Here is a 15,849-nt window from a genome sequence, read left to right on the forward strand (position 1 = left end):
CGAGTATGATTGCTAAGAATAAAAGAGGACTTTTAAGTTTTTAGTGACATTCCTTCATCTTAAAGAAAAAAAGGCAGAAGCATTTAAAATCTCAGTTTGCAAAAGATAAGCAATTAGGGAGAAGAAATCTGTGATAATTCTGATTTCACTGTTTCCAGATAAGGACTATAGGCATTTTTTTATTTCCCCACATTTTCTTACTCTATATATAATTAGAAAATCTTAATCCTGAGAGTGCTTAGATACTAGCAAATCAAAGAATAGTGAAGTAAACCATGGTCCGGCATTGTCCCAGAGGTGGAAGGGAAAGCACTGCACATCAAGCTCTGTGCTAATGAGGACAGGACACTTTTCTAACAGCACCAGATGTCAGAGACCTCTTGGTTCATGGGACTAAGGAGAAACCTTATTTCTGAGAACTTTTATTGAGTCTTAAGTGCTATTTTGCCTAACCAGTTGGACTACATTGATTAGTTATAAACAGAATATGAGCAAGATACATTTCTGAAAAGTTTAAAACCTGGTTATTTTTCTTTCTTACCATTTTTCCAATTTCTAGAAATGAAAAGGCCACGGGGGAAAAAAATTACACCACCTTTATTTATGAAATGAGGCAAAGGCCAACACAGAATACTGACAGGACTGAGAGGTCACCAGGGCCGCAGCCCTGGCTCACACATCTGGGTCATTCCCAAGCCCTGCCCCTGCTGGACCCACTGCATCTGCTTGCATTCATCTGGTCAGGTTCTATTCCGAGCACACTGTGCCAAGGAATTCAGAGTACTCTATTCCTATGTACAAAAATACATTGCTTTGGAGAGCTGGAAAAGGGTTAATACAACACTTATTTACAAGCTGCGACTTTCACACCAATAAAAACACGTATTTATTTTGTCCTTGATTTTTGGTGCAACTTATACATAAACATTACATCAGTTAGTCTGTACTTTTAAAAATAATAAATCAACCATATGTACAATTAAATTTACAACCGAAAGTAAATTAACCTGTTGGTATGGTATGACTGCAACCGAGTGGACCAGCAGAGGTTACTCCAGGCCAAGTCCGCCCTACAGCCAGCCCAGAACACTGTGAGGACCCCTACTCCTCACCTCACGCAGAGCATCAGCTAAGACTTTAGGTGCAAAAGAAAGATGTTGACTATACAGCTACAATTATGTGAGCAGACTTTAAAGATGAGAGAAAGCAAACATCTTAACCCCACATAGATGACAATTAAAATAAATACATATTTAATTCCAAGTGCATATGATAATCAACATGGGGAACATAGGGACCACAAACATTTATACCTACACTATTTTGACACTGCACTGCTCCTCTTGCCCTGGCCTAGTCCTTCTCAAGTACTTTTAACATGGCTCCAACTATGGCTCTCATGGTCAGCTAACTGGCATCCCAAGGCATACAGAGGTTATACTCCCTCCCAACTACCTCCTGGCCCTCAAAGGCATCTGTAGAGGAAAGCAGGTCTCAGAAAACAGAAGACCCCCAAGTCCACTCTGTTAGACCAAAAGTCAGGCAATCATCTGACCAGAGACACAGGAACTGAAGAAAGCTAGTGAGGCCTGCTGAGTGCCAGCCTAAAAGACAAAGGCTTCCATGCAGAGCCAGCTGATAGGCTGTGTGGGGATCCCAGGGTAACAGTCCTGTAGCAGTTGAGTGTGTGAGGGAAGGAGCAGGGCTTGGAGCAGACATGGTCAGACACAAGCACGAGGACAGACAGGTAAGAAAAGAACAAGAGTCCATCACAGACAAGATGAGGTGACGCTCTACCTCCGCCGACCAGCTGCACAGTGCTGTTCCTTGGTACCTCTGTGGCCAAGCAGGGCCCCTATGTCTGGTTAGAGCTAGCATGTTACAACAGAGAATAATCCAGTCACAGTCCCTAAAGTGCAATCACAGCAGCCTGTGGTGCCAGATGACCACAATGCTGCTGTCATGTCACGCTGACTTCTAGGACATGGTCGTCTTGGCTAGGGATGACCAGGACCTGCGTGCCGATGCTGGAGTTGAAGACTTGGCCTGTGGGGAGCGCCTGCAGCCGGGGCATGGGAAGGCCCTTGTGCTCACCACTGGTGGCCGAGTGCACACTGCCTCTACTCCGCACGCTGCTGCAGTCCAGCTGGTCATCTGGGTGCTTGTCCACTGACAGGCTGTCATTTTCAATCCAGCTGTCTGCAGAACACACAGGAAGTGAGAACAAGTCCTAGCACAGAATAAAGGGCACATCATTCCTATTAATCCCAGTGGACCTATGGAAGGATGTCATCCCAGACCCTTCCTATTACAGGGCACCTTGCGGAGATGCAGCCCTCAGACTGTGTGTTGAGATGGCTTGGCTTTGGGTCAGTCTCTACCAGCAAGTGAGTAATTCTCATGTCTGCCCTGCACAGCATGAACCTGTCCTGTCCACATGAAGCTATCACTTACTCCAACATTGACTCAGCCCCTCACTTAGTTGGTTCTGCCTTAGGAGTGTCCCACTTTATGACAGAGTAAGCAATGCATGTATAGTAAACTGTCCTTGGTACTTAATTCTTATCTGCTGGGCTGGCAACACGTAGTCTTGGTCCTTCAGCCCCACTCCGCAACTGGTCACAACTTTGCCCTGTGCTACCCACACTCTGGACATCATGATTTGTGCTTCAGATTTCTAATATGCCTAGCTCTGTGTTTTCCTGTGGCACAGTGAGCTCTAGACCATAAACAGACAGGGGTGAGAGGACTCTGCCCAGCCAAAGACCAAGAAAAGTGCCTGTTCACATTCTGGGAGGCATGGCCAGTACTGGCAGCTGCCAAGCTAGGCTTAGTAAACATACTTCTGGCCCAAGATGCCTTCAGCCTGAAAGGGATCAGTCTCCTAGGGGGTCCTTACCAGCATCCAGCTGTGAGGAGTGCGCAGAGTGGTGTGGGAGGTACTTAAATAGTCGGACGTCGGGTAGAGGGAGGTAACCCGCAAAGAGAGGCATCACTTCCATGTGCACTCTGTGAGTGGCCTGGGCAGACACGGGCATGGAGATAACACCACAGCTCTTCCCACACACCGCCCAGTTGCTGCTGTTGTCAACCACTGAAAGAGAATCAGAGGCTATTCAGTGCTCAACCAGAGCAAGTGGAATCATGTGCTAACGATCACACCAGGTTGGGTGACACTATGTCTAACCAGGTGTAACTGTGCCTTCAGATGAAATACACATGCCTTGTAAGTGGGTATCCTGTTAGTCACCATGCAGTTAGCTCTAGTTTACACTGGACCACACTAGAGAAACACAGAAAACCATTTTGCCCTTGCAATAAATGAAGCATGGTTAAAATACGCAGGTAGTACAGGGTAGCAGTTCAGTTGGGGCTGGGGAAGCACCAATGCTTTGTACCTGATGAGACCTTCGGGGCAACCACCTGTGGGTGAGGAGGGCACCACATGCCTGCAGGGCTGCCTGCTAGGACCCTGAAGTCTTAACACTCACAGTTGTCACTGTTAAAGTCAGTACTTCAAAGCCAGTCTGTCACTGACTCTGGAGTTCTCACACCCCACCAACCACTTACCAGGACCAGACAGGGACAGGGGTGAGCAGGACTGCCTTGCTTTAAGCAACAGACAATCAGCAAGGTGGCAGGCAGTGGCAGCTCCAGGAGGATATGAGCAGGCCGAGGGCAGCTTGGAGCAGGCACAAGGGTGTGAGAACAGGGTTGCCTTGGGCTGGGCAGAGACCCAAGGGCAAGAGGAAGAGCACTGCTTAGCAGGAAGTGAGCAAGCTGCAGGGCCTCGAGCTCATGGTGACCCCTCTATACTCTCACAGCAAAGAGACTGCCAACAACTCAGGAATGTCCTTCCCAAAGCAGTCACAGTGGCCCATGCCACCCAGCTCAGTGTAGGCAAGTGTCTTGTTGCACATGTGACAAGTCTGGATGCCCATTGATGCATGTGCAGGGAAAAGGGCCATGTACCCCAGCTCAGCCTCTGCTGTCCCACATGTGAGACTGGGAGCCCAGCCTAGCACAACAGGGGTGTCTGACCACTGCCCAGGACCCTGGCCTCTGTGGGCATCATGGCCTGGGGCAAGGCTCTCTCACCTGTGAGGACTCATAGATCCAACAGTGCCAGATGCCCAGTCCAGAGTCATCTGTCACCAAAGACACCAGCTGTCGTGCTACCAACATAATAGAAGCCCAGCCCAGAGTCATCTGTCACCAAAGACACCAGCTGTCCTGCTGCTACCTTCCTAATCCAACACTAATGTTGTCCCTTTTGGTAATGGTGTCTTTCTGACAAAGTCACGCCTAAATGGCACCACACAGCACCCAATCTCATCAGACAAGGTAGAACACACTGTGTTCCTTATATGACTATGCATGTTTACCTGCAGGGTGACCCCAGGGCAAAGAGCTCAGTTAAACAGCGCCCCGAGGTTGAGGGTGAAGGCACCTCCAGCCCTGAGCACGGAGTCTGCCACTCTCATGCAGCATTGCCCCCACTGTAAGAGGAGGACATCTGGGCCCTGCAGGAGTGCTCGGCTGTGCCTGCACTGGACAAACCAGCCACAGTGTCTACAGGACCCTCTTTTGGCTTGGAACAATGACTGACAAATAATGGGTGCTGGCTGCCCGACAGATATTTTCTTTAAATGAATGTGAGGCTGTCACTTTAAAGAAAACAAACAACAGTGTTTGCTGCTGAGTATAATACAGACTTTCAGCAAAAGTTAGAATTTTGGAAAACTTGCATTTGTAGCTTCAAGCTTGACAGAGCCCTAGCACTCACAGACTGCACAGAGGGAACCCGCAATGTGACTTTCACACTGTAAAATGACACATGTCAGCATCTGGGAGACATATCCACTTGGGAAATTGTTTACCAAATGAGCAAGGCACAATCTTAAACAACTGTGCCTAAGCAAAAATCCACTTGGAACACGGGATAGACCAAGGATTTAATGCATGAGAGTGGCATGATTGTCCAGAGGATACAGACTCCACCTGTGATCAGTCTGTTAGACTCGCTACAGGCTTCACAGGCCCTGGTGCAGAGTCTCACAGAACCCATAGCTACTGGAAAGGCTGTTAAAATGTATCCCTTTTTTGGGCTACAACATGCTCAAGGCCAGAGTTTCTTCATAGAAGTCAGCCAAGGAACTACACCCTCAGATGTAGAATGGGTGCTGACAGATAATGTCTACTTACCTTCTGCCAGGTAATGTCAGAGAGACATGAAGAATGTAAAACACTATTCTTGCCACTGTGTTTTCTTTTGTTTTGGAAAACAGTTTTCATGAATGATCTCATGTAATGGGTTTACTGTTGTGATTTTAAGTAAACATCTAGCTTATTGAGAACCACTGGGCTAAAGCAGCCAGGAAGGAAGGGAGCAGGGAAGGCCCTGGAAGAGCATATGCCCAGACAGGATGACGGTGCAGGGGAGGTGGCAGGTGTCTATGGGGCAGTAGAGCTTGGCTCTGCCTCAGGAGCAACAGCCAGGTGCTGGACCACGTGGAGAAGAGGCCCAGACAGCACTGGATATATGAGCGTGCTACAACACTCCATGAAAATGGAGTACCAAACAAGCACTCGTCACTGGAATGTCCTCCTGGGACTGTACTTGGAAACATCGCACCCCCATGACAAGCCAAGAAAAGGAGCCTTGGGACCCACCTTCATACATAAGTTTCGTGCAGAAGTACTCGTCGGACCCCGTCAGCGCCTCATCCTTGTCTACCTCCAGGAGGTCAGTGAGTCGAGTGATAGATACCTCCAAAGAGCAGAGCGAGCCGGTCCTACAGTATTCTGCACCTGCAGGTGGCAGGACCTCTGCCTTCACGTTGTACAGGGTCTGGGCAAGGGGGGACAAACAAGCTCACATACCCACAAGACACAGAAGCCCACACCAGGATGCCACTACAGCCCCTGGTCCCACAAGAGCCCTGTTGTAGGCACCACATTCTTGAGAAGGCCTCACCCCATGGCCTTCAGATCTTCTAAGTCAGAGACATTTTGAAGCACAAAAAGAACTGGCTGTGCAATAAAACCCTCATACCGAAGATAGCAAATCTTCCAAAGACACAAAGGGCCCACTGCTTATCAATATTTTGTTTCCTTTGCTTTCTCTACTCCTCTACATTTCTAAATCCCCCTGAGGAACAGAAAACACCAGCCAGCCTGTCACTTCATTCCATGTGTTTAGTACTCACTACTGAAACATACATTTCTTATCAAAGCACAAGTCCATTATCACAACTTGGCAAAATCAACACAAGTTCCTCCATATCACTCCAGGCAATCTGCAGTGAATTCTCCATGGTCAGCCTCTCGAGGGTTCTCCTGCACCCCACTCTGAGAAGTTGTGGTGGGGTGCTACAGACCTGGACTGTTACTGAGCACAGCCAATGATACATTTGTCTCAGGACTCAAGATGAGACCCCAAGGTGAGAGGAGCTTGCTCTGAAGTCCGGCCCTAGCTCAAATGCTGCTGCTCAGGACCAGAGTAGCTAAAGGAGAAACCAGCTTCTTCACAGGCTACAGGTTGACAACTATAAACAAATCTCTGTTGAACAAGCAGGGTGTCACACACTGCCCAGTGGCTGAGGGTCTGTTTAGCCCCTGGTGTAAGGACAGCTGATAAGTCATACAAAAGAGGGACTATGATACCTTCCACCTCCACCCCCAACCCCCCACACTAACTCATAGTAGGTCAGAGCTCAGATGCAAACACTAAGACTATAAAACTCTTAGAAGAAAACAGGAGGAAACCTTCCTCACCTTGCATGAGGCATTCATTCACTATTCAGATATAAAACCAAAAGTATAAGCAATAAAAGGGGAAATAATTAGATTTTACCCAAAACTGGAAACTTCTGTGCTTCAAAGGACACCATTAAGAAAGTGAAAAGACAACTCATGGAATGGCAGGAAATATTTCCAATTATTTATATCGTTAGGAACTGATACCTGGGATGCATAAAGAACTTAAGAGTCCATTCATATTTTTTTAAAAAATCATCCATTTAAAAAAAGATGAAGGACTCTTTTCAAAGAGGACACACACCTGGCTGTGAGCCATGACAAGATGCTTCCATCACTACCCACTGTGAATGGGATGCACAAGCCAGGAGACAGCACTCTGCACCTGCCAAACTGCTGTCGTAGAGACAATAGGGACACATACAGTGAGCACAGGGCCTGCAGCTTACACAGATCCTACAGAAATTCTTTCTACATTCTTAATCCGATAAGGAAGAAATTGCCAGAAAAGTGACAGTGACACATGCTGACTATACATGGGAAGCAACCAGGTTACCATTCACAGAGCCCTCATCATGCCCAGGACCCCTAATGTCTATGCCCAGGAAGGGTCAGTACACAAAAGATACACAAAGGATACACCGTGATGCTGATTATGTTGGTGCAAAGACTAACATGGGAGATAAGCTGAAGGTCAAAAGGAGGCACCTATCTAGTGAGAAGGGGATAGAGCAAAGGCTGCAAGTGCAAGTGCAAATATTCTCAGGCAAAAGGTCCAAGGGTTTCAAAGAAAGAAAAAGAAAAGCCACAAACTCTAGCACAGTTCAGTAACCTGAGACTGCACTCACTCACTCAGTGTACTCCCTGCTCAGTGCCTTACTGAGTTTACTAAACCAGCTTCTCCCAGTACAGCACTATCTCCATGCTCTGCAATATTGTTGGTAGTTGGTTTAGAAAACAAGACACCCTCAGAAAAGCATAGTGTGGTGGTGCATGCCTGTAATCCCAGCACTCAAGAGGCTCAGGCAGGAAGATCATTATGAGCTTGAGCCCAGCCTAAACTCATTGGTGAAACCCTGTCTCAAAAAGAGAAAAAAGGAAAAAAAGAAAACCATGACCCTGCCTGCATGGGAACTGGTGATCTATGAAACAGTGTTAAGTGGCTTAGCCCTAAGTGGGGAGCTGCTCAGTCCTCACCTAGCACCTGTCTTCCACACCTGCCCTGAGGCAGCACCGGAGTACAGCCCAATGGATGCCACCTGAGAAGGACTCAATGAGTGCACTCTTGGGCTCCAGTTTCATCATACTGAGTTTCTTCATTTGAAATTTGAGGATAGACTAGAACACCATCTTTCACATTTGCATGCTCCACACCACTCCCCAAATGATCTTTTACGTACAAAGAAGCTCTCCACTTGGAATTCATATATGTAGGGCTTCAAGGAGATGGATAGCCGCTCTTCAGAGGCCGGGGAGAAGCCCACAGAGAACTGGCAGTGTAGGGCAGGGGGAGGCTCCTGCATCCACTTCAACTCCCAGATGAAAAACACCGACTGCTTGCTGTGGATGTGCTGCAAAGAGAGCCCCGTCACTGCCACTCACCAAGAGTCCAGACGGGGCAGACATTTGCTTCCCACCAAGGGAAGCGTGTGCTTCACTGTGCACCTCTGCAGTCCTACAGCATTAGCCGCTCCCCAGCACTACATGACCCAGAACCAGTGTTAGTGTCCTAGGATTCTAAGAGCCTCACAGCACTGGGACCATAAAAAGAGCATTAGGAATACTTTTAAGTCCACAATATATCCCCTAAATGTCTCCAAAATGGGAGATGCAAATGACATTTTTACATTCATGCTCATCAGTCTGTATTTAACATGAACCTGATTTAGAACTAGTACAGCCAAATGGGTAACCTGAACATGATGACTGCACAGAGTTCACACCTAAATAATGGTAGCAGGCTCAGCTAAGGCATGAAAACCATCAAGTACTGGTGAGAAGGCCTTTTGAAAATGCTGAAGACAGACATTATCAGGAAGCCTCAGACTGTGTGAACATCTGGCATTTATTTGCAAAAGGCATATGTAGAAAAGGGACAGGAAAGGCTAGGGCAAAACCCAGAGGTGGCCTGGTGAGTCTCTGCTATGGAGGCTTCTCCTACAACAAAGGATGGGCAATGACCCATAGAGCTGCCCTGCACCAGGAGCTTCTTCCTTCCCTTAACAGGCAGCAAGGGGCCAGCATTCATTCTCGGGGTCCAGAGGCAAGTCCTACATGAGGCTGTGTTGGATAAATCATGTGCAGAATAAGCCATGTGTGAGACTAAATTCTCCTAAAAACACAAGATCTACTCTTTCTAACACACCTGCTGCATCCTTCAGCAGACCACAAGCCCATCAGTGATAATCAGCATGCACAATACAGCAAGCACCATGCTGGCTCAGGTCTGTTCAACACACACAAGCTCTTCTACGTCAACAGCAAGACTCTTCTCTGGACTTCTGGCTTAATCTCAAAGCTTGCTACCTCACTGTCTGCAAACTCCATGGCAGCGTCCTGTCACACCTGGCCCTAGAGGGAGCTTACCTGTGGAGATGGCACTTACCTGTGGGGATGGCACATTCAGCGGGGTCAACTGCAGGTCGGCTGAGCCCCTGGTATCTACAAGATTACTCTTTGCCAGCTGGAAGTCAAGCTCTGACAAGTTCTGGACACAAACTTGCACATATTTCCTAAATCAGAAAGAAAAATATGATTTTGATATGTAAGAATCTTATTAAATGTGTCTCAACTTTGTTAAGAAGACCCTCAATGATGAGAGGACCATCCAAGTAACAAAGCAAAATCATTTCTGCTTTTGATTTCAAATATAAAACTCACAAGAACCCCACATCTTTTTAGAATAAGCTATTCCTGTGGGAAGGGGATGAAAAGACACCCTGCTTCTGACACAGCACCCTCACAGCATGCTACGTGGACCTCCAAAGTCAGACAGTAGGCCACAGTGTCCTCTGGGGAAGGATAATGATTACTCATCCTCACTGCAAGTCAGGATTGGTCACAAAAAACCAAGCTACCTCTGATACCTGTAAAGCTGTGAAAATCAGTCTTCAAGGAAAGACACCTCAGGGCTTTGAGAGATGACAGAGATTTTTATCACTAATTACTATAGTTCCCCTGCTACTGAAGAAAAAAAAAGTCGTTGCTACTGCAATGCTTTACTCTGCATGTGGCTTTAACAATTCTGCTTCCAGATTTCCTAGACATCATCAATGAAGCAGGGAACATTACAGTGGAGGAAAGGGTGGGCCTGGGCAGTGCTGAGTGTTGGTGGCATCACTTGGTCACCTCCACACACTGCTGTCCATGGCAGAGTAGGGCCGACTGAACCTCCAGAACAAGACTCTCCATTGGGCAATGCAGCCCCTGCTAGGGGACTGTGGACAGACTGGAGACACCCCTGCACATCACACAGGAGGGAGGTTTGTGGCACAGGCATCAAGGGAAGCTCAGAGGTGCTCCTAAAACCCCTCCAGAGTCAAGGACACCACCTACAGTAAAGAATCACCAGGGTCCTACTGGCAACATTTAGGAGGACTCCTCTCCAGAGGTGATCATGCTCATGACCAGAGACTCAAGCAGGGCAGGCAGCCGACTTGAGTTCACAACACAGTGCAGAGGTCAGACAGCAGCCTGCCAACATGGCAACAGCCTAATATGCCCAGGAGGAGTAAATACAGACAAGTAACCACATAGGGACCTGTCTCAATCAAGGCCAACCATGAAGTACCACTGGTGAGACAGAACTAAGCTGGACTCGGTGCTACAGAATACCAGTAAATTTTACCAGTCAATTGTATGGTTATGTAAGACAGTACACCCTAATTATCACAAGGGACAGCAGCACAGCAGGGAAGAAGCAGGTTTAGATACCTGGTCCCAGCAGAAAGCAGGGAGTGTGTAGTCCTGAAGGGTACATTGAAGGTCAGTGCAATGACAGTGGAATAGATTGACCACGGGCAATCGATTGACACCTGTGGAGAACAGAGAGAGACTCATGCTCAGCCACTGACGCAGTGGCTGTTGATGTTTCAACCTTTCATTATGGCTCCTCCACCCACTGTTCATAAAGTAAAATTCTATTAAACACACACAATCAAGCAAGAAATGTGCAGCCATGTACAAAGAACACACAGAAGAGATAGGGGGCCACATGCCACCAGACTGACCCAATGGCTCCAGGGCCAAAATGAAACACACATAAAGGCATAGGAGGTGCAACATTCCCACACCCCAGAGGGGCATGGCCATCTAAGCATTCCTGTCCTCTGTCACAGAGTGCATAACAGAGAACAGGCCATGTACGGGCATCGTGTGGACAAAGTGGTGATTCCTTAAAGGGTGGAAATGGCCCCGGGACTTGGCTTCCTTTCTCCTGTGGAAAAACCAAATACCCTGGTATAGAGCCATCTGCTCAGGACAGAGAAGCTTCCTACTGCAATGTGCCACCAGTAGTTCCCAAGGCCTGTGCATGATCAGGTCAAAGAATTTCCTCAACTCTCTGGGCCTGGAGCCTTAGTCCTCACCACAGGCATGGGCCTGCCTGACATTCCATGCTTTTTTCTATGCAGTGCCTGGGCCTGGGCCTGGGCCTGGGCCTGGATTCTACTGCCCTCCTACATATGCATGAAGAGGTCAGCTACTCACAGCCAGGATCTTGCCATAGAGGATGTGGACACTCTGGCAGTACACAACAAAAAGACTGGGTATAGTGGTATGCACCTATAATCCCAGTGCTTGTGAGGCTGAAAACAGGACGATCACTACAAGTCTGATCTGTGTAGTGAGACCCTGTACCAAATACATAAAAAAAAAAAAAGCCTATGTGCCAGAGCTTCTCTGGATGATGCCTCCCCACCCCATGAAGTTACCCAACCAGGCTCCTTCAGTCTCACCCCAGAACTCCCAAGGAACACTGCGGCCCTCACAGTGGACCTCATCACCTGAGCTGGGGGACAGGCCTACTGTCTTTCTAGAGTGGTGTCCCACAGACAGACATAACCAGCACTAGGCCTAAAGCCATCTCTTGCCAAACAGGCTGATGGATGAAAGCTGCTGCCACAGCTCCTCAGTCCACCACACTTCCCCTACCTTGTGGTCAGTGGTGACCATGCAGGGCTCCCTCTTCTGCCTGTCCTTTTGCCTCCTAGGGATCTCCGGAGTCCCCAGCGTGTCGCTCTCCCCACTAGATGCTGGAGCTAATGGCAGGGACAGAACCTCCAGCTCAAACTCGATCACATGGTATGCAGGTGTGGCAGGTAGCCCAATGCTGGTGACCTTGTCGGAAGACTGGATCCGGAACACTGAGGTATAGGACTCTTCTATAGAGAAATAAAGTGCAAATCAGATCCATCCCTTCCCTTCTGGATGATAGGCTCCTATAGGCCTGCACCCACAGAAGGACAAGGTAGAGGTGAGAGGCAGGCTAGACCAGGCCAGGGAAAGATGGAAACTTATCCTAGCAGGCAAGCTGCAAGGTCAGGAGCCTCTCTAAGGGCCGAGACCTCACAGCCCAGTCCTATGTGGCTCTGCCACCACTCAGAGGAAGACAAAGGGGTGTCCCTTCTGCCTGCATGGGCTAGGGGCCCAGAGGCTGCAGTCTTGCAAGGATTCTGACGGCACCTGAAAAGGGTGACCTGCTCCTGCTTTACAGAGGGGACAATTGGCATGGGCAAGGCTGGCAGGTGGCCTGTGGAGTGCGGACTGGCTCCACCATGTGTCCCCATGGAGGTCAGCACAATCCTCCAATATCACACCAGTCAGTCTGCTCCCCCCAAAAAAACTAGCACCCAGAACAGTGCTGGGTAAGTCCATATATGAGTACTGACCTCACATGCCACCTCCAGAGGTGGATACAGGAAGTGTCAGGACAGGCTGACTGGGTATAGTACAGGGGTGCCAAGTCACTGTCACAGCCTCCCAGAATGTGGCACCACCCTGAACCTATCTGTACCATACCAGCCTGCACTGTACCTCTCGAGTTAGAGTAGATCACAGCTCTATTCTCCCCCTGACACAGGACCAGCATGGCCTCCACATTGCTGAGTTGCAGGCTGTCCCCATTCTTCACTGTGTAGTGGCCAGTGGTGACAGTGAACTTGACCTTCTGAGGAATACCAGCCAAAAGGCTATCTAAAGGAACAAGATGGAAGTCAGGGCCTGTGATGAGGGCAAGAAGAGACCCCATCTTCTGCTGCATGAGATCTGCTTCTCTGGGCACTCTAGGATCTGCCTCGGCCTCCATCCCCTCTTCCTTGACTATTCATGTGTGTGTGCAGCTGTTCAGAAGTTCCCTGACTGGGTCAGAAGCACAGCAGAAGGGATGGGATAGTACCACTGGCCAACTGGAAATGAGGGCAGCAAGTGTTGAAATCTCTGTAAATCTCTGAGAAGGCAGAAGTAGCAGGCCTCAGACAGGAACAGGAAGGGAGCAGAGGAGGTGGGCAGATGAAAGCCAGGGGAGGACAAGGAATGGCGAGGCTGGGGTGTGGCTGCAGGAGCACAGCTCAGTCCTGCCACATAGCACCCTGCGTGTTAGATCACTTCAAAGGTGGCCTGCTCTGCCTGTAGCGGTTATCCTGGCACAAGTTGATGCAAAAAGAGAAGGAGAATATGGGAACTTGTATGAAAATCACCAAAAAAGTTTGCTGCTCTCAGCCTAAACAGTGGCGACTCTCACTCACTAGTGCTCAGCCAAATGCCGAGTGGTCTTCAGTAGAGTGGACACCAACTCCTAATCCTGGAACTTATCAATACAGAGGAAACTTTGAACTCTCAAGTGTGATGCTGTGGGCCAGGCTTATTTGGCACAATGAAGGAGGAGCCTCTGTTCAGAGCAAAGGATGAACCCAGCCCCAACCTGGACCCTCTGACACAGCTCCTGCAGAAAATTGAAGCCTCAATGCCTGTAGCAGAACTTTGCTGACTCTAACTTTCCTACCTCCTTCTTCTCAGACACACTGAAATTATTAAACACCAGTTTCTACATTTCAGGAACAGAAGAGCTACAGGTGGCTCAATCCTGTTAGTCAGGGAGCCTCAAAGGCCACTGGGCAGCAAAGTCTGTGTCTCCCTAACCCCTCCCTCTGCACTGGCTATAGTGGCTTCCTGCATGTCCCAGGCACCACTCACCAGCCAGTGGCTCCACATGCAGCTGGGGCTCTTGAGAATACACATCATACTGTATGATGGGGTAGATGTGCGGAAGCACGAACCACACAGGGCCCACCGAGGCGCACAGCTGCCGCAGTGTGTATGTTCCTGGCTCCTTGGCCTACGGTCAAAAGCAAATGTTTGGGAGGATGGCTCCTATTTTGCAGCCATCAGCAGCCCACAGCAGGACCCATCTGCTTCCCACACAGTCTTCTGCCCCACACATCTCCATCTGCACCTGAGAGACTGGGCCAGAAACCCCTGATCTCAGTATCACTGATGCTTCTGTTCAGCCTTTATGCTTCATAGGAGGTGGATCCAGGGAAAGGACCTGCTGTGAGGGCACTCAGAAGACTAGAGGATGCATAGCCCACACTGGGGCAAGACTGGCCCCATGACAGACCTGCACTGCCAGAGGTAAGCATACGGGCACACTGCATCAGAGGAAAGCACATTAGAGTGGCCCAGAGGCAACTGGTTTTTCAGATATAGGGCCTTTGCACTGAGATATGTCCAGAGCTCCAGTTTAATGTTATTTAATCTTCTAAGTTAGCCAAGCTGTGTTTGAACTTGCAGTCCTCCTGCCTCTGCATCCCACAATACTGGGTGCCACGCTCAGCCAGAGACAAATGTTTTGATACTAATATGGCCAAAAAAGGCAAAAGAGTTTGAAGTGATTGCGCCATCTTCAAATCTTGTGTTAGCAAATGAGCATGATGACTGGCACACAGGGGAAACTGCTATTGAATCCTGTCAGTTAAAAAGCTACCTGAATCTCCAAACAAGCATCTACATAAAGAACTCCACTAATCAGTGACCAAAAAATAACAAAGAAAGACTTCAAAAAAATTTCAGTGTATTGTTCCTTAAGGACAGAGACAAAAATACAATGAGCCACATAATAGGCCTCACTTGAGCCTTCTCCATTAACCTGAGCCACCCTCCACAGCCAACTTACCTGAGTCCTGAATGCTACCCTGTTGGCCCCAGGCTCCAGGGTCACGCTGCTGCACCTCAGCACGTGGGCCCCATCCTCCAGGGCCACCCCTACGGGTGCCTCTAGAGAAGAGGCACTCTCCTGCCTCCGCAGCAGCATGTGGACGTTTCTGCAGATGATGCCCGTGGTGTTCAAAGAGTTATCGGAAGGGCTGCGCTCAAACATCTCCGACAACTCCAGTGCAGGCAAGCTCTTCTGGGAAGCGGGCAGAGGGGAGCCCTCAGTGGGGAAGTGGATGATCCCATTGGGTGTCTTGTGCTTGGTCAGCCACTCAGCAGTCTTCCGGTAGCTGTTCTTCTCAATGCTGAAGTGGACATTGACAGCAATCTGGTCTACATGCACAGGGACTGGCATCTGGCTGTACACGGTCATTTCCAGGGACAAGGTGCCACCCACATGGACCACAGCATTGGGAGGGTCGAAGTGCAGGTCCTGCAGCTGTGCGAAGGAGTGCATGGGCAGCACCACCTTGGTACCTGGGAACACAGACCACACGTCCTGCCCAGGCCACTGCCTTGGGGCCAGCAAGGCCTCCTGCCACCATCACATCCCAAGAGGGACTTCGTCAACAGAAAAATATAAATGAATACATAGACAACTCAGGGAAATTATGAAAATAACAGAAACTAATTGGAGGGGCAGACTTAATAGAGAAACACGTCAACTAACTCTCTGTGTGTGTGTGTGTGTGTGTGTGTGTGTGTGTGTGTGTGTGTGTGTGTAGGGGAAAAGCTACAGCACTCTTGGCCTTCTGACCTCCTTTCTACAAACATCCTGGTTTGGTCAGGGGAAAGACAAGATTGAAAAGCTGACTGGTAAGCATTTCTTAGCCACTCACTGTCTATATAGGAGAGGCTAGGGACATAGCTCAGTGGCAGAGC

At 48.9% G+C, this 15,849-nt stretch overlaps 1 protein-coding gene across 3 annotated transcripts in view; it reads right to left on the bottom strand.

Moving 5' to 3' along the window:
- Window positions 1-579: 579 nt before the first annotated feature.
- Trappc10 (trafficking protein particle complex 10) overlaps window positions 580-15,849 on the bottom strand; it is a 75,019-nt gene continuing 59,749 nt past the window's right edge. For 2 of the 3 annotated variants that reach the window (XM_004631798.2, XM_023715896.1), the window contains 10 exons: window positions 14,930-15,444; window positions 13,951-14,092; window positions 12,793-12,951; window positions 11,911-12,140; window positions 10,693-10,793; window positions 9,365-9,491; window positions 8,160-8,330; window positions 5,674-5,851; window positions 2,900-3,094; window positions 580-2,199 (listed from right to left, as the gene is read on the bottom strand). In XM_004631798.2, the coding sequence (XP_004631855.1) occupies window positions 1,961-2,199; window positions 2,900-3,094; window positions 5,674-5,851; window positions 8,160-8,330; window positions 9,365-9,491; window positions 10,693-10,793; window positions 11,911-12,140; window positions 12,793-12,951; window positions 13,951-14,092; window positions 14,930-15,444 (2,057 nt within the window). In that variant the 3' untranslated portion in view covers window positions 580-1,960. Of the gene's footprint in view, window positions 2,200-2,899; window positions 3,095-5,673; window positions 5,852-8,159; window positions 8,331-9,364; window positions 9,492-10,692; window positions 10,794-11,910; window positions 12,141-12,792; window positions 12,952-13,950; window positions 14,093-14,929; window positions 15,445-15,849 lie in introns of those variants that run through there. The other variant, XM_023715897.1, reaches the window with a different exon arrangement.

This window comes from Octodon degus, unplaced genomic scaffold (assembly GCF_000260255.1).
Source record: "Octodon degus isolate 3935 unplaced genomic scaffold, OctDeg1.0 scaffold00045, whole genome shotgun sequence".
NCBI lineage: Eukaryota > Metazoa > Chordata > Mammalia > Rodentia > Octodontidae > Octodon > Octodon degus.